General features: G+C 45.2%; 1 protein-coding gene across 7 annotated transcripts in view; it reads right to left on the bottom strand.

The window, feature by feature from the left end:
• CADPS (calcium dependent secretion activator) overlaps positions 1-16,097 on the bottom strand; it is a 492,613-nt gene extending 476,516 nt beyond the window's left edge. For 5 of the 7 annotated variants that reach the window (XM_081935641.1, XM_081935642.1, XM_081935643.1 and 2 more), the window contains exon 1: positions 15,250-16,096. In XM_081935641.1, coding sequence (XP_081791767.1) covers positions 15,250-15,618 — 369 coding nt within the window. In that variant the 5' untranslated portion in view covers positions 15,619-16,096. Of the gene's footprint in view, positions 1-15,249 lie in introns of all 7 variants that reach the window. The other 2 variants (XM_081935645.1, XM_081935646.1) reach the window with 1 other exon arrangement.
• Between the last annotated feature and the right edge of the window lie 2,422 nt (positions 16,098-18,519).

Below are 18,519 nucleotides of genomic sequence, written 5' to 3'. Positions count from 1 at the left end.
TGCTTTACAGCCACTCTAAGCGGTTTACACAGTCGGCATGTTGCCTCCAACACTCTGGGTCCTCATTTTATCAACCTCGGAAGGATGAAAGTCAACCTTGAGCCAGCGAAACTCGAACTGCCAAACTGCAGGCAGCGGCGGTCAGCCGAAGTAGCCTGCAGTACTGCATTCTAACCACTGCGCCACCGTGGCTCATAAATGCAACCCTTTCATAAAGCATATACTGGTAGTCCTTGACTTATAACCATTTATTTAGTGACCATTTGAAGTCACAACAGCACTGAAAAAAAGTGTGTTTTTCACACTTATGACTCTAACAGCATCCCCATGGTGACATACTCAAACTTCAGGCACTGTCCTGGGGTCATATGATCACCATTGGTAACCTTCTCAGCCAATCTCTGACAAGCAAACTCAGTGAGAGAACCCAGATTCATTTACTGACTGCATGATTCACTTTACAAGGGCAACGATTTCCTTAATAACTAGGGCAAAAAAGATCGTAAAATGTGGCAAAGGCAACTTATCAACTGCCTTGCTTAGCAACAGAACTTTTGGGCTTAATTATGGTCATAAATCAAGGACTACCTATATATTAAAGTGTAAGACCTACCCACAGAAAGGAAAAAGCTCAGCAACTGCCTGACTGGCGTGGAAAATTGAGAAGTCACAGCAACAGGGAAACTCTAACTCTCTCTCCCACTCTCTCTCCCTCCCTCTCCTTCCCTCCCTCTCCCCCTCTCTTTCTCCCTCCCTCCTTCTTCCCCCTCTCCTCCCTCCCTCTCCTTCCTCCCTTCCCTCCCTTTCCCTCATTCCCTCCCTCTTCCTTCCTCTCTCTCCCTCTCCCCCCACTCTCTCTGAATATAATAGCTGGCAATCCAAATTGAACACCTGGCAAGTTGCTTGCTGAAGCTTCCCAATCCTGACAGTATTTTCTTAAGACGGCTTAAAATAAAAGTGGCATTAATACTGGATAGGAGAAGCTTACGAATGCAATGCAGATATGCAGTATGTGGACTAGAGCTATAAATAATCTTCTGAGAGAGAGAGAGAGAGAGAGAGAGAGAGAGGGAGGGAGGGAGGGAGGGAGGGAGAGAGAGAGAGAGAGAGAGAGAGAGAGAGGTGTCTGTTCCATGGATAAAAGAAGAGCCCAAAGAAGTGTTTACAGTGCAATTGTGTTATTGATTACATCTCTAAGACAATAATTCATGATAAATGATGAACTGCTAACCCACAACACAGTCATACTAAAACAATTCACCAGAAACTTGGGCTGGAAGGTAATTTACTTGCATTCCCCATTTTTGTTAGTTGCTTTCTCAAGATGGAGAAGGGTAAATATTTAAAGTGCAGTTAAATTAAGCCGGGTCACTGTAAAAGGAACAGCTGGAATATGTTCACTTTGTCTATCTCCAACATGGCATTTCATGCTTAGCACACTTTCATTCAACATGAGAGAGCTGCATGAAATTGGCTCTGGTTTAAAATGATACATCACTAGAGGCATCACTAACTTTGTCTAGATTTTTATTTATTTTAATGAAATGTTGCATATGTATTTAAATCCCAGAAAGAAAACCAACAAAAGTAATCCAGGCAATACTGCCTGAATACCATTTGTGAATTATTTTTTGCCAATTCCTCTAGACACCCTATTTCTCACAACTGATTACGAGGAAAATCTGCTTCTTGCCATGTGAAACCTGCTCTCCTTTATATTGTGTTGGCATAACATAATTTCCTGATGCCACTGCTAACATCTTCCCTAAAGCAATCTAACTTCTTGCCTACAAGTTCTGACTAATCATCCACTTTGACTGAATGGTTCCGACCTCATCTGGTGGGGAGTGGGGTGGGGTGGGGGGTGGCGGGAATGACTCAACTTTTATCTTTCAAAAAACAGGGAAGAAGTTTTACGCTCTGAATAGTAATGTCAAACCCAACTCAGATTTCCTTGAAGTCTTGTAGTTTTACCAAATGACACTGAGGGCATCCTAAAGCTGGTTAAGACATTACTTTATATCACATGGAGAGAGATGACACCCCCAAGATACAGGGGTGGGTTCCGGCAGAGACCACTGTTGGTTTGCTTAGGGACCCACTAGGCACATGCACTTGATGTGCCATACAACTAGAATTGCAACTAAATACAAATACAACTAGGAATCAAGATGGCGCTGCTGTAGGTGCCGCCAGGAGAACTGGTTTGGGGGCGTGGCAGGCCTGGGACGCTGCCGATTCCCGTCTGAACCAGTAGGAACAGACCACTGCCAAGATATGAACTGTTCCCCTCCTTTCCAATTTCCTTGAAGAGCTCTGCTGATAGTGGTCCCTCAAACTGTGGCATTGCTCGATCACTCGTTCCAAAATATGATTTTAATTGCAGACCTTGTCAATAAATGAGGATTAGTGCATATTTAATATGCACTAGATGGTTCCGCCCCAGGCGCTTGATGGAACCAGACAGGTTCCAGACGGAGCTTGGGCCACCTCCTGCAGCCTTGACCCGCCCTCGGGTAGAGGACCTGGTGGCCGCGTGGAACAATGCGACTACCGGGGCCTTGAACCGGGCGGCGCCTTTGCAGCCTCTCCGGCGGCAACGATCCACCCTGGCTCCTTGGTTCACCGAGGAGCTAAGGGTGATGAAGCGCCGCAAGAGATGCCTAGAGAGTCGTTGGAGATCCTCCCGATCCGAATTTGACCGAGCACAAGTACGAGCCCATTTAAGGACGTACCTTGTGGCATTGAGAACGGCCAAACGCCAATATTGCGCCGCTCTCATTGCATCCGCAGAGAACCGCCCTGCCGCCCTGTTTCGGGTGTCCCGCTCCCTCTTGTTTCAGAGGCCGCGGGAGGCCCCTTTACAGGGTAGGGCAGAGGAATTTGGGAAATATCTGCAGGATAAAGTCGCTCAAATCCGGAAGGATTGGGTCCCATTCAGTGGCCCAGTCGAGACGTCCATGGCGAGTCTTGAGAAACCTTTCTGGGAGGAGTTTGACTTGCTTGTCATCGAGGATTTGGACAGATTGCGTGGACGACTGCGACCTACCACATGTTTACTGGACCCGTGTCCCTCCTGGCTTGTACTGGCATCCTGGGAGGTCACACGCGACTGGCTCCTGGGCCTAGTGAACGCTTCGTTGGGTGAGGGGTCTCTTCCGGCCGCCTTGAAAGAGGCGGTGGTGAGACCCTTGCTCAAGAAGCCTTCCCTGGACCCTACGGAGCTGGCCAATTATCGTCCTGTCTCCAACCTTCCCTTTCTGGCGAAGGTTGTAGAGAGTGTGGTGGCTTCTCAGTTCCCACGACATCTGGAGGAGAATGATTATCTAGACCCGCGCCAGTCCGGCTTTCGCCCCGGGCACAGCACAGAGACGGCCTTGGTCGCGTTGGTTGATGATTTCTGGAGGGCCAGAGATAGGGGTTGTTCCTCTATCCTGGTCCTATTAGACCTCTCGGCGGCTTTTGATACCATCGACCATGGTATCCTGTTGCACCGACTGGAGGGGTTGGGGGTCCGGGGCACCGTCTTGCGGTGGTTCGGCTCCTACCTTTCTGGCCGGACGCAACGTGTGTTGGCAGGGGAGCAGAGGTCGACCCTAAGCCCCCTTACTTGTGGGGTGCCGCAGGGGTCGGTCCTCTCGCCACTCCTGTTCAACACATACATGAAGCCGCTGGGCGAGATCATCCGTGGTTTCGGGGTGGGATATCATCTGTACGCTGATGATACTCAGCTGTACATTTCCACCCCGAACCACCCCAACGAGGCCGTCGAAATGATGTCCCGGTGTGTGGAAGCCGTACGGGTCTGGATGGATGACAACCGACTCAAGCTCAACCCTTCCAAGACGGAGTGGCTGTGGGTTCCGGCCCCCCGGTTCAACCAGTTAATTCCTTCTCTGGCCATTGGGGGCATTCAACTCGCCCCCGTGGAGCAGGCGCGCAATTTGGGCGTCCTCCTGGATGCCAGGCTGTCCATGGATGACCATGTGACAGCCGTGGCCAGGGGGGCGTTCCACCAGGTTCGCCTGGTGCGCCAATTGCACCCCCTATTGGACCGGGACGCCCTACGCACAGTCACTCATGCGCTGGTGACGTCTCGCCTGGACTACTGCAACGCTCTCTACATGGGGCTTCCCTTGAAATGCACTTGGAGACTGCAGTTGGTCCAGAATGCGGCCGCACGGGTGATTATGGGGAGTACTAGGTACTCCCATGTGACACCACTCCTGCGCGAGCTGCACTGGCTTCCTGTGGTCTATCGGGTGCATTTCAAGGTCTTGATTACGATCTTTAAAGCGCTCCATGGCTCAGGACCTAGTTACCTGCGGGATCGTATTCTGCCCCATACATCCCTACGACCCATCCGCTCGCACAGAGAGGGACTTCTCCAGGTGCCGTCCACCAGACAGTGCCGAGGGGCGGCGCCTAGGAGCAGAGCCTTCTCTGTGGCGGGCCCAGCCCTGTGGAATGACCTCCCTCCGGATATTAGGACAACCACTGACCTCCGTTCCTTCCGTATAAAGCTCAAGACCCACCTATTCCAAATAGCTGGCCTGGCTCAACCATAACTTCATAACGCTCCTGACGGGTTTTTTAATTGGTAATTTTATTTAATGGGATTTTAAATTGTGTTTTTTAATTGTCTTCACTTATTAATCTACCTCCTCCATGCACATGTATATGTCTTTGTTTCTTATGTATGTATGTTGTCTTTATCTGTATTTTATTTGCTTTGATTGTACGCCGCCCCGAGTCCTTCGGGAGAGGGTTGCGGCTAATCAAATAAAATTATTATTATTATTATTATTATTATTATTATTATTATTATTATTATTATTATTATTATTATTATTATTATTATATATTTAAAATGTTCCCTTCAGTCTTCAACTAGAAATAAATGAACAGCTGATCCATTATTAAAGACACTCAGCATACATCGTTGTTATTTCCAGTCAAGGAACCAAAGAATCTATTTTGAATGCCCTGAGTTACTAGAATAGGAGTAGAGGTAGTGCTCGACTTACAGCAGTTCATTTAGTAACCGTTCAATTTACAATGGCCCTGAATAAGGTGAGTTATGGCCGTTTTTCACACTTGCAACCTTTGTAGCATCCTCATGAACATGTGATCAAAATTCAGAAGCTTAGCAACTGGTTCATACTTATGACCGGGCTCCAGTTTCGGCCATGATGACTTCTTGCAGCCCTTTGTCAGTGAAAACGGAGCTTGGGGAGGCGGCCGCACAGCCAACCCAGGCTTGGTTTTGGGCTGCAATGGCTTCCTGTAGCTCTCTGCCACCAAAAACAGACATTGGGGAGGCTGCGCGAGCTGGCCATGCCCCCATAGACATACCTCCCTGGGCCCCCAGGTCAAACATAACCCTGATGCGTCCCTCAATGAAATCAAGTTGGACACCCCTGTTCTAGATAATAAGGTGAGGTTTTAAATATGAAGAAATGATCCCACCTAAGAAAAGTTGTCTGTCTTTATGTGTCGCAGTCAACAGCCCCCAGCAGCAACTATGAGTATGAAACCAAACAGGGGTGGACCATTTGACCAGCAATCCACTCTCCAGCAAAAAAAGAAGAAGAAAGAAATAGAAACAGGTTAGTTCATTTACTGTCCACATCCTAGACCAGTGATGGTGAACCTTTCGGTCCAGGGGGCATGTGCGCATCAGAAAATGAACTTCTGGTTTCTGGCGTGTAGATGCATGGTTACTGGTTACTGCCATGCATGCACACATGCCGATCATCTGGCCGGTGTGCATGCTCATGCCGGAAAATGGAAGACTAGTTCTTCTGGTTTCTGGCACTGTTGCATGCATAAAGGCTAGCTGACCGTTGCGTGCACGTGCGCACCAGAAACCCCGAAGAGGAACGGGCAACGCCACACGTGCCAGGCGACATGGCTCCGCGTGCCACTTTGGGCACATGTGCCATAGGTTCGCCATCACGGTCCTAGACAATTCTGCAATTCTGATCCCACGACTCTGCGAAATAGGCAGGGGAAGCCTTCAGAGCAAAACATTTTAAGTGAATCAAGCCATAAATTATAGAAAATGTTCTCTCTTTCTCCTCTCTCGCCCTCCGTCTCTCCCTCCCCCCTCTCTTTTCCTCTCTCTTTCCCTCTTTCTCCCTTCCACTTTCTCTCCCTCCCTCTTTCTCTCTCTCCCTTCTCTTTCCTTCCCCCTTCTCTCTCCCTGCCTCTCTCTCCCTGACCCTCTCCCTTCCCCTCCCTCCCTCCCTCCCTGTCTCTCCCTCTCTCTCTCTCTTTGTGTTGGGACTGGTTGGAAAGGGGAGATTGAGAGAGAGTGGGGGTGGGTGGGGGTGGGTGGGGGTGGAAGAGAGAGGCAGAGCCACATCCAAGATACCTTGAAGCTGTTTTATCTTGGAGGAAATTCATCCCCCAATATTGCAATGAAGCAGATCATCACTAGCAGCTGAATGAGCCGTTTGAGAAGGAGGTTGCACCTCTGTGTCTCCCAATTAATTAAATAGTTCAGTTAACTCCATGCTTTCAACATCCAATTCTGGATTTTAAAAAAAACCAAAAACCCACAGCATTAACTCTGAAGAGACCTGGTCAGTTTGCAAACAGTCCTTAAATCTACAGCTTTTATTAACCCAGAGAAGAAACTACAGTAGATTTCAGGAACCAAACCATTACCAGTTGTTGTTACAATTTGCTTTGGTGCATTACTGTACTTCTTCCTATGCTCTCTGATTCCCCCCCCCCCCTGTAGCCTATTTATATTTTTATTTAAGTAAATCCCTTTTGAAATGCATTAGTGATGAGTGTAGAGTTTAAGTGCTTTAATGATTATGACAATTAGGATGGCTATGAAAATCTTTAGCGATAGGTTATTTCAACAGCCTGCAATCCCCTTGCTGGCTGCTGTGTTTTCTCTTTGAAGGCTCAAGACAATTGTGCACATTAGTAAAGTTTCTGCATCTATAACCAATCTTCCCCGTTACATATTTTAGAGTGGATTATCCTCCTTCTAGTCAGAAAACATTCTCAGCGGATCAGAAATATGCATACTTCAAAAGCAAGTCCATTAAAGAAATAGCTTTTCCCTATTTTTAAAGGATAAATTATGAATATTACAAAGCTGATGTAAGTGGTAATCGCTAACATTTCCACAATCCTTTAATATTTGCTGTCAGCATTTATACAAAGTGCATGTAATTACATTATTGCACTGCTAGTATTTTACCTTTTGTTCACATAACATCTTATAGTTGGAGAGCAAAGGATTTTATATGATCACAAAATAGAATGGGACTTTATAAAGATGGCCCGTTGGTACCTAAGAATGTTTTTGTAGAACCAAATTAAGGTCCATCTAGTTCAGCTTCCACATTTCAGGAATGATTTAATCTGAGGTTTCCAAGAGCTCATAAAATATAGGACTCCCAGAAAGCATAAAAGTTGCTTATATCATTTACCTACATTGCATCTTATTAGCCCACTCACTCCATATGGAAGGATTCTTTGGAGAATATGTGTTATTTTCCTGGAATATGTGTATCATCTGCAACATCAGCCTCTATTCACTCCTAATACAACTTTTTGTTAGAAGATAGGGACTCTACAACATGTGGACAAGGGGTGTCAAACTCACGTTGTCACAGCAGTGTCATGTGATATATCTTATCTCCTTTGCTAAACAAGGTGCGGGCATGGCCAGGGTGTGTTGCATCTGGCCTGTGGGCCGTGAGTTTGACAGCCCTGTTGTAAATCGATGAATAGGGACAATGGTGGGATTCAAATATTTTAACAGCTGGTTTGCCCAGGGTCAGGCTGGGCCACACACCCCATGACAGCCAACCTGACCCTGGGCGAACCGGTTGTTAAATTACAACCCCTCCTGCTATCAAAGTGGATCCTGGGCACTGCGTTGCAATGGACAAACAGGCAACAGAACAGCCGGCATGAGGGAAGGAGGAACAGGGAGAAGAAAGAGGGAAAGTGGCATTCTTCTTCCCTCATACCAGTTACTCCATTGCCTGTTTCTCTATTGCAGTGAAGCACCCAGGATCCATTTTTGATAGGGGGGGGGGGGGGATTTAACAATCCTGATTCATCCGAATTGGTGCAAACCAGCTGAATCCCACCACTGGAACATGGAAAGGGTAGTGTCAAAAACACCTGGAAAGTCAAGGGTTACTTATGGGTATTCTATAAATGACTCATGTATCATTCAATGGTGGAGAAAGGAAGGTTGTCATATGAAAGAGCCAGTTTGGTCTAGTAACTAGCTAGTACAGGTAGCCTAGTTACAAGTTACAACTGTTTGCTTAGTGACCATTCAAAGGTACAACGGGACTGAAAAATGTGACATATGTCCGTTTTCCACAGTTACGACCTTAGCAGCATTCTCAAGATCATGTGATCAAAATTCAGATGCTTGGCAACTGGTTCATATTTATGACCATTGCTGTGTACCAAGATCATGTCATCATCTTTTGCGACCTTCTCACAAGCAAAGACATTGGGAAAGCCAGATTCACTTACTGGGTTATTAACTTATCCACTGCAGTGATTCACTTAACAACTGTGGCAAGAAAGACCATAAAATGGGACAAACCTTACTTTAAAAATATCTCACTAACTACAGAAATGTTGGGTTAAATTTTGGTCATAAGTCGAGGACTCTCTGTAAGTGGGAGATTGTCCGTTCAAGTCACATTTTAGCCATGAAAGCCAGCTGGAGGATTTTGGACCATCATTTTCTCTCTCATTCCAACCCATATTCACAGGGTTGTGGGGGGAAATAGGAAGAGGAAAATGTGTGGGAAAATATATGCCGCCTTGAATAATTTGCAAAACAAATAAAGGGCAGGATACAAAGAAGTATGGTAAATAAATAAATAAACTCTGATCATGCTGAGCTGATGAAGTAAAACATTTCAGAAATCAATATTGCAGAACGAAATTGACAATTCATTATGATGGTTTTTTTTTTAAAGCAGACTATGAGAATAAAGTTTTATTATCCATGAAAATTCAGTCTACTCTTACAAATTTCAAATCTTGAGAAAATTCCATTTTTTTTTTTTTTTGCTGAAAGATCTAGCAAGAATGTCAGTCGGGGGAGTGATGATGACAATCCATAATGGCATTCCATGGGATTCAGAGGACTCAACGGTACTTTTTCAAGAGGCAACTGGACTTTCTGGGTTTTTTTTCCCTTTGATGATGTTTTGCTTCCCATCCAAGAAGCATCTTTAGCTCTGATTTAGAGGAAATTCCAAGTGCTGCCTCCAGCCAGAGTTAAGCTTAGCAATTCAGACAGAGAATGTAGCCCTACTGTAGCTGGACATCTGTAGAAAAACCCCTGGTTAAATTATATGAAAGTTGTTTTCCCACTTAGTTGTTATGCTTCTCAAACAAACTCTGTAGTGTTTTGCTATTGGAGAGTATCTTTATTCAGTTTACATTTTTGACTGAAAACTACTTGAGTTAATTCATCAGGAACTGTGATTCCTAACATAAAGCCATTTCAATCTATCATATCGTTCCTTGCACTTGCCCATAATCTTTGGAGGTGAAATAGCAACAGCACTCAGACTTATATACTGCTTCACAGTGCTTTACAGCCCCCTCTAACCGTTTACAGAGCCAACATAATTGCCCCCAACAATCTGGGTCCTCATTTTACCCACCTTGGAAGGTTGGAAGGCTGAATCAACCTTGAGCCTGGTAAGATTTGAACTGCCAAACTACAGGCAGCCGGCAGTCAGCAGAAGTAGACTGCAGTACTACACTCTAACCACTGCGGCACTGTGGCTCTTGATTATGATTATGGCCATGACTTAAAGGATATTGCACATCTTAGAGCAGGGCTATCAAACTTGCAGCCCACAGGTCGGATGCATCATGCGCTGGCCACGGCAATGCCCAGTTTAGCAAAGGGGAAAAAAGTCCTGATATGTGACGTGACACTGCTGTGACAATGTGAGTTGACACCCCTGTCTTGGTGCATCATGTGGGGGTGGGTTTTTTTGAAGGCAGAGGTCTGTTCAGGGTTAACCTCCCCAATAATTTAAACTCTTCTTTTGGTCCCACCATCTGTTGAGTCACATTTTGCAGAAACACCAAAAAAGGACCTTCTTGGTGGTTGCTCTCTAATTCTGTATTTTCCCTCTCTTCTCTTCGTTGTTCTTTTGCCCGGAGGAAGACATTGTTTTATTCCAACAAGCTGTTTGTTTTAAGATGTCTTTAAACAAAAAACAAGCAGGTTTTATACAGGTGTAAATGTCTTTAAATTTATTTTCTCCAATGTTTCATTAACATGTTGTATTTTATCAGTACTGTACGGCTGCTAGCAATACAGTGCTACTTATTGGGAGAGTTAGAACATGAATTTAGCAAGTACATGATAAATTAAGAAACCAGCAACTGATGCAAAGGACCGTAATTCTTGTCTGCCTGAAGGAGACAAGAAGTTAAATTGTACTATTTGGTGGCATGTCCCTAATCAATAAGCACAACAGTGTAACTGCTGCTTAGCAATTGTGTGCCAAAATCATGTGTCAAAAACTGCCTTCCTTGGGAGAGACTGTTTAATTTGGGTGGGGAAGAAAAGAGAAGAAAGCTATGTGTAGGAGAGAGAAAAACCTGAATAAAACAAAGCCAAGACTCTGTCTCAGAATACTAAAATCTCTGTCAACAGTTCCAAGTGGATCTGGAACAAATGAGTCATTTTACTGTAGCAAATATATTTCTAAAATCAATCTGTTTGAAACATAACATGAGCTCTCATCACAATCCCTATTAAAATATCTTAAAAAAAATACCACTCAGCTTGTCCAAACTTCGATTGATTGGTATAAAAGAAATGTAACACTGGGTACACCATGGGAAAACCACAAAGTGAACTCATTTCACTTTTTAATTTGTCAGTAAGAAAGATCGGCACTGTTTTTGGATTGAAAAGTAGCCTTGTAAATGCATGAACATAGTAGCTGCCTGAAACCTATTAAAGCAGCTGCATCTCCCCCCCCCCCCACATTTGGCTAGTGGCTTCTGATTCCAGGGGGAAAATGTGGCTATGTTGAAGGGGTACAGATAAATGCTCTATTTTTGCTCTTGTACTCTAAAGGAAATGCAGAATCAAATTCAAACTGTAACCCTTATTTTATGGTTTTATAAATAAGTCATGCACATATGCCTCTTGCATGCAATATCCTAAAGTCAATCTCTCATTTTTCTAGTTAAAAGAATCCCAATATTTGACCTGAAGGGAAAAATATCTGAAAAACCCTGAAGAACTACTATTAGCTAGATTAGACAGTACTTTGAGAAATGAATTTTATTAGTGTTGTTTTGATTCAGTACAAGGGTACATACAGTATATTCATGTTGTTCAACATTACTTTTTTCCTTCCCTGGTCAGGTTTCCTGGGCTCTTTGCTTCTGACAATGCTAGTTCTCATTTCACCATAACCTGATTGACTCTTGTTGAACATGACTGTTGTTCAGTTACACAACGTACATGGTAGATATAGCATTTTCCCCTCCTCCTTCTTACAGCAGCCCAACACAACGGGTAACATTCGACTTTACAGATTGCAAGTCAAGGCCAATCAATGATCATGGCTTATCAGACCTTTGAATCAAAGTCTTCCAAAATATGGAGGCCAAATTTTCTGATCCATTTTGTTTATCACCACATTATTATTATTTTGCAAAACCTAATGAATGTTCCACATTTAATTTTTCCCTAACCAAGACGAAGAATATACAAATGGTGAACATATAACTTTGCCCATAACATGTTATTGCACAATGCAGGAGTTCCAAGACAAGGAAATAAAATTTAATTGGTATTATTATCAGGGTATGACACACAGCTAAGAAACATATGTAAGAATCTGGCTTTCTGTCCACATCAAAATCTTCAAACTGTGTTGACCTGATACGCTTTCCTACTTCCTTATGCTTGAATGGACTAATAATAGCTTTGTGGCATGACAGAGCTGAATGAATGTCATCCTCATCAATATGTCCTAGAGTCATTTTGGTATAGAAAGGTCATTGTCAGAAATGAAACTAATCTACAATTCCTCAGAATTAGACTTTCAAAGAGTAATTGAATTTAAATGTGATCTTTTTGTGTTTGGTAGGGCAATAATTACAAAGAAACCCCAAATGCATCAGAGATTCATTTTGACTGGAAAATAGGAATATGGGAAGAGGCAGTCATAACTACGTTTGCTGGGTTTGTTTGGCAAAAACACTCATTCAAATTGATCGGTCACGGATGATGTTATTTTTGTCACATTCATATCCTGTCTTTCCTCAGGATCTCAAAGTGGTGCTCTTGTGAGTCGCCATTTTTTTCTTCATCTTATCGCCATGTGAATTAGATTGAATGAATGTCTGATGAGTAAGTCCCATAGTTGGCTAAAGAATTTCCTGATTCTCCTGGACCAAATTCATTTCCTCAAATATTCCTGTAAAACTGACAGGTGACCTTTTCATTGGTTGTCAAATTAAATCAGTCAGTCAGTCAGTCTGCCTGCCTGCCTGCCTGCCTGCTTGCCTGCCTGCCTGCCTGCCTACCTACCTACCGTACCTACCTACCTACCTACCTACCTACTGTACCTACCTACCTACCTACCTACCTACCTACCTACCTACCTACCTACAGTACCTACCTACCTACTTTCCTACAGTACCTACCTACCTACCTACCTACCTACCTACCATCTATCATCTATCAGTTCTCCCTCTCTCTCTCCCCTCCCTCTCTCTTATAGAGTCACCCATTTCACAAAACAGCCACAAAAAGTGACTCTGCCTGTGCCAGAGTCCACCTGAGTGCCTCTCTCTTTAATTCTGAATTAGTTTTCTCCATGTTAAGACACGGGTTTGCTAGTAATTTCCTTTCCGTGCATCCCATCAGTCATGTTAAGCATTATGATTGGAGAAGAGCATTTCTGTATAACCTAACAGGAAGCTGTTATTCATTCAGAAAAATACACATGAGCACAAACATGCTTTGCAGGCTAAGCAGTAGATTACTCAGCTTTCTGCCCTGCAAACACTTATGTTGGTACCAGAATATAAATCCAATGTTTGCGTGTCTATGGCTGTTTACAAGGCAAAGATTGGGACAGACGACAGAAGAATTTGCTATTTTTCTTTAAAAACAACATTATCTCATTTATTTTGATAAAAATTTGAAAGGATGTAAACAATCATTGTCCCAGCATCTTAATGTAACAGTTCATACCTTGGTCTAATTACATAGTGGAAAATTCTTCTCTGAAAGATGGCTTTGCAATATATCAGTGGAAAGTTTCCCTTATATCCCAGACTTTCCCTATAAAAGTCATAATCGTTTGTGTACTTCTTCCCCATAAAAATCCCATTTCACTCAGTGAGACTTAATGGCCACAAATACTAACTATTTGATATTAACTGGAATGTTACTTTGAGTTCGACAGTAAGACATCCTAGGGAAAAAATATGCCACAAATTCATTAGCTGACCTTGGGAAAAATCACTTACATTTTTTTTCCTTATCTAAGTCTGATTTCAAATGTAAAAATCAGCATTAATTTTTGCTTTGTTTCTAGGACATACCAAACAAAAAGCTAATATGAAATCACTTTTTATTTTCAATATACCAACTGTTCAGTAGAAAATACCCGTCCCACCGAATATAGAATTAAATACAGATATTTTAAGTATATTTCCCAGAAAGAATGGATAGCAATGAAGCATCAAATACATGAACCTTTACATTCCCCTTTTGGATTGTTCTAGTTTTTGCAGCTTCTTTGGTGTTGTTTAAATTTAGTGTATTTGTACTGTATGTTTACTACTATGAGCCATCAAGATCACAAGACTTAACTCTGCAGGCATCGCTGTCCCTGGTCATAGAATTTTGCAGGACCCATCTGTGCAGGCTGCTTTCAAAGGGAGGGGAGGAGAAGAAGTGAAGTGAACTAATGTGAAACATGTTCCACTATTGTTAGAGATCAAATACTGCAGCAAGAAGTGTTATGGCTAGAGCATCTTCAGCAAGGACACAGAAACATCCCAGAAATAATTGGTTCTCTCCATGGCATGAGCACAGCAGGTGAGTATATAGGTATAACCTTCCAGGAGAGCAATGGATTGGCCATTTCTCCCAAGAAAATCCTGAGAAAGACATGAGGAACTCTTTGGGAATGGCAGAGGACAAAGGACAAGTCTCAAGCTCAAGATGTACACCTCCCTCTAACTCATTGCTTTTCCTCTCCTCTGGCATACGGAGATTGGAACAAAATGCCAACTCCCTCTTAGCATTAGCTGCAGTTATGTAAGGGCACAAGGGGAAAAGCAGCCAAGAAAGGCAGTAGGTCATCTGACCTCTTGCTGACATGAATGCTGCCCATGCAGTAAAGCTTGGACTTCTTGATCCTGCTGAGGATTTGTTTTGCACTCCCTCCCCAACTCTCAGGGTTCCTGCTTACTCTCTGCCTCTCCCAGAAAGTACTATGACTCCATGGACGCGCGAGGCCTTGTGTCCCCCTGATGTCCTTCCAGCTTCCTCGGCTCTTGCTGCATTCTCCTGCTGCAGACGCCACCCAGCCTTTGCTCAAGTTCCATCTCCGTGGACAGGCCGATGGACCTGAACCAGGAGAGCTGCTTTCAGACCTTGACTTGGCAAGAGCATCGGCCCTACTCTCAGCCAGAGAACAGCTGCTACCCAGGGGACGGATTTGGGAGTTCCAGCAAATGTTTGAGATGTTTTTAACTCCCAGTGAGAAAGATCTCACAGAGGTGTCAGACTCTCTCTCTCTCTCTCTCACTCTCTCTCTCTTTCCACGCGTGTCTGTCTGTCTCTCTCCCCCCATCCCTCCCTCCTCTCCCCCCCCTCACACACACCAAACACAAGTTGCTTTTCCCTTGAGCTTTGGGGACAGCTAACAACCTTCCTCCAGAGGATCTTGCAAAGAACGATGATCTCACAGCTCTACATAAACTGTCTGGTTGCCAAACCCCCTTCAACACTGCCCCTTAACCCGCAGGAAAATTTACAAAGGAAAGGGCCCTGGACACAGTCTGTTTGGAGAAACTTTTGGCGGTGCTCACTTCCTTGTCCTGACTCTGAATTCTGATGTGTGCCAGGTAGTGCTTCTCCATACCCAGATGCCTCGGACCTTCCCCAGTTATTTCTCTGGACAGGTCTGGTTTCCTCAACCGACCTGCCTACCTCTATTGTTCCCCTTAGCAAGACTTTACCTTTTGTTGCCTCCGTGCCATATCGGTGGGCTGCTTGGCATTGAACGGGTAGGCGATGCACCTCATGACGAAGACATAAAGCTGCAGCTTCTTCTTCCTCTCTTCTTCCTCCTTTTGCAGCCTTTCCAGCTCTTCCTTCTCCTTCTCGCTCACCACCGAGGGGCTCGGGCTGGAAGGCCGGACGCTGCTCCCGCTGCGGCTGCTGGGTTGCAACCCGCCGCTACTCCCGCCACCGCCGCCCCCAGAGCTCTCGCTGGTCCGGCTGGGAGAAAGCCGAGCACCCGAGGCGGCTGGGGCCAGCACTTCCTTGCTGCTCTCCTCTTCCACGATCTCATCGGATTCTTCCTCACTGGACGACGGATCCAGCATGTTGGCCGCAGACTAGTGCCCGCACTCGGCGGGTGCGAACGAGACGACCGGAGCAGCGGCACAAAAGCCCGGACGGATTGCTCTGGCGCCCTTCCTTCAATGCCTCCCCGGCTCCTCCTGCCTGCTTTCGCAATCGCAGCTAAAGGAGGGAGAAGATCACCAGCGGATCGAGGGGGGTGGGGGTGGGTGGGAGAAAGGAGCCTTCAACGAAGAGCAGCGGAGGCAGCGGACGGCGGAGAACGCACCGCCGCCGTCTTCCCCAAGCTTACGTGGGTTTATGACTTTAACTCTTGCCTCCCCAGGCGGGCTCCGCTGCTAGGGAGAGAAAGAGAGCGAGATCAAAGGCTGCTGCCCGCCAGCTTACTCTTCATCCAGGGAGGCCGGTTCGGTCCCTCCAGCTCTCTCTTTCTCTCTCACTCACTCACTCGCTCACACACTCTCTCTTTCTGTGGGGAGAACCGAAGGGGCTCTGCCGCGCCTTATCCTTCCCTCTAGCTCCTTTCCTCCTTATAGCAATTCCTTGCAAGGGGAATAAAGCCGCAGCGCTGAGGAGCTCTCCAAGGTGCTGAACCAACTGCAGCGGCACCGAGAGCGCTCGGTCGGTGCAGCAGCAGCAGCAGCGGCAGCAATAAGCAGAACGGCCCACCCCTGACTGCGCAAGCTCAGTGCTGCCTCCTCCTTTTCCTCCCTCCTCTCCGCGCGCGCTGGCGCCGCACATGACTGTTTGCGAAAATGAAGCCCCCACCCTCGAGAGGTATTTGCCCTTACCTCACCTGCTCCCGCCCGCCCCGCCCCGCCTCGCCGTGGCGTGGCGCGGTTTTTTCTTTCCTTTTCTTGCTTTGGCTCTTCCCATTCTGGCTTAACCTAGAGCGATTTAGCAAAGAAATCGGAGGAGAAGGCGGATAAAGGATGGGTATCTCAATCGGGAGGCTTTTGGGGAGAGGAGCGGGGAGCAGCTCTTGAAATCCTGCAAAAAAAGCGGGGAAGGTAAGGGGACGCCTCTCTCTTTCCCTCGGAACGCGAGATCCCCCGCTTAATGTAGTTATTATATATATATGTCATATATGAGGTGGGTTCAGCCGAGGGGGGGGGAGGAAGGAAAGAATGAAAGAGAAGAAAGAAAGAAGGAAGAAAGAAAGAAAGAAAGAAAGAAAGAAAGAAAGAAAGAAAGAAAGAAAGAAAGAAAAAGAAAAGCTGAAAATATGTTCTGACTTTCACGCCTAACGGTTTTCTGTTCTCTAGCCTGTTGCCTTTAATCACTAAATCAAACTGGCCTCTTAAGCTGAATAGTGGGAAATTTGGGATGAATGAAAACTGAAATTTAGCAAAACTGAAATTTAGGAGGGGACAAATACTAAGGGGGCAGAAAAGGGGGTCATGGTTACTAACCTACAGCCCATCAAACAACTTTTTGAAACAATGCACATTAATTTCAAAGGGTTGATCAAAGAGAGAGAAACTTTCTGGAGAACAGCTGTGCTTGTTGTCTTTGCAAAGGCCCTCTGATTCTAGCTCTGCTGGTTGAGACCAAAGACTGTAGTTTCTGCAGGACCCAGACTGGGAAGAATTTCACAGCCTCCCACTGGCAATCAGAGACATGAAGCTACCCCTCCCCCCCCAGGGATTTCTCTGCCACTGTGATAATTAGCAGCCTCTTTCACCCTGCAGCTGCCTAATCGCCTGTAAGAATAATAATAATAATAATATTTATTTCTTAGCCGCACCCTCTCCCGAAGGACTCGGGGCGGCGTACAATAAAACACATAGAAATACAAATATGGACAAAACATACATATAATAGACGTGTACAAGGAGGAGGTGGGCTGATGGATAAAAACAATTAAAATCACAATATTAAAATCCCCTAAATAAATGAATAAATTACAAAAAATAAAAACCCATCAGGAGCGATATAGTAAGATCATGGTTGAGCCAGGCCAGCTACTTGGAATAGGTGGGTCTTGAGCTTTACACGGAAGGAGCGGAGGTCAGAGGTAGTCCTAATATCCGGAGGGAGGTCATTCCACAGGGCTGGGCCCGCTACAGAGAAGGCTCTACTCCTAGGCGTCGCCCCTCGGCACTGTCTGGTGGACGGCACCTGGAGGAGTCCCTCTCTGTGCGAGCGAATTGGTCACAGGGATGTATGGGGCAGAATACGATCCCGCAAGTAATTTAAAGAATAAACTCTTACACTTGACTTTTCTCTAGGGCCTAGGCCAAAAAGTCCTCCAACAAGCCTAGGGCAGATTTAAACAGAGACCGTGAGTTCTAAATGATAGGCTTATTATTTACTTATTTGAACACTTATGTATTGATTTATTTGTATCCCAGTTTTATTATTTTTACAAATACCTCAAGGTGACAAACATAGGATAGCACTTAGACTTATATACCACTTCACAGTGTTTTACAGAGTCTGCCTATAGCCCCCCAACAATTTGGGTCCTCATTTTACCCACCTTGGAAGGATGGAAGGCTGAGTAAACCTTGAGCAGAGAGATTCAAACTGCCATATTGCTGGCAGCCGACAGGAAACAAAAGTAGCCTGCAGTACTGCACTCTAACCACTATGTGATAGGTGGGCTGAGAGAGAGACAGTGACTGGCCAAAAGTCCCCAGCTCACTTTCATGGCTGAGATGGGACTAGAACTCACGGTCTCCTGGTTGCTAGCCTGGTGCCTTAACTACTAGACCAACTGGCTCTCATGCACTGTCTTCTCTCACATACAACCAAGGAGATGTTTGTGATTTCTAAACTCCATGCTTTGAGAGCTATTTCAAATGATACCTGAGATAAATAACAACAGCAATAGCACTTGAACTCATATACTGCTTTATCTAAATGGTTTACAGAGTCACCATGTTGCTCCCAACCATCTGGGTCCTCATTTTACTGAGTTT

The sequence above is a fragment of the Natrix helvetica genome, assembly GCF_964273705.1.
Source record: "Natrix helvetica genome assembly, chromosome: 1".
NCBI classification, from domain to species: domain Eukaryota; kingdom Metazoa; phylum Chordata; class Lepidosauria; order Squamata; family Natricidae; genus Natrix; species Natrix helvetica.
This window is presented reverse-complemented; position numbering and strand designations above follow the sequence as displayed.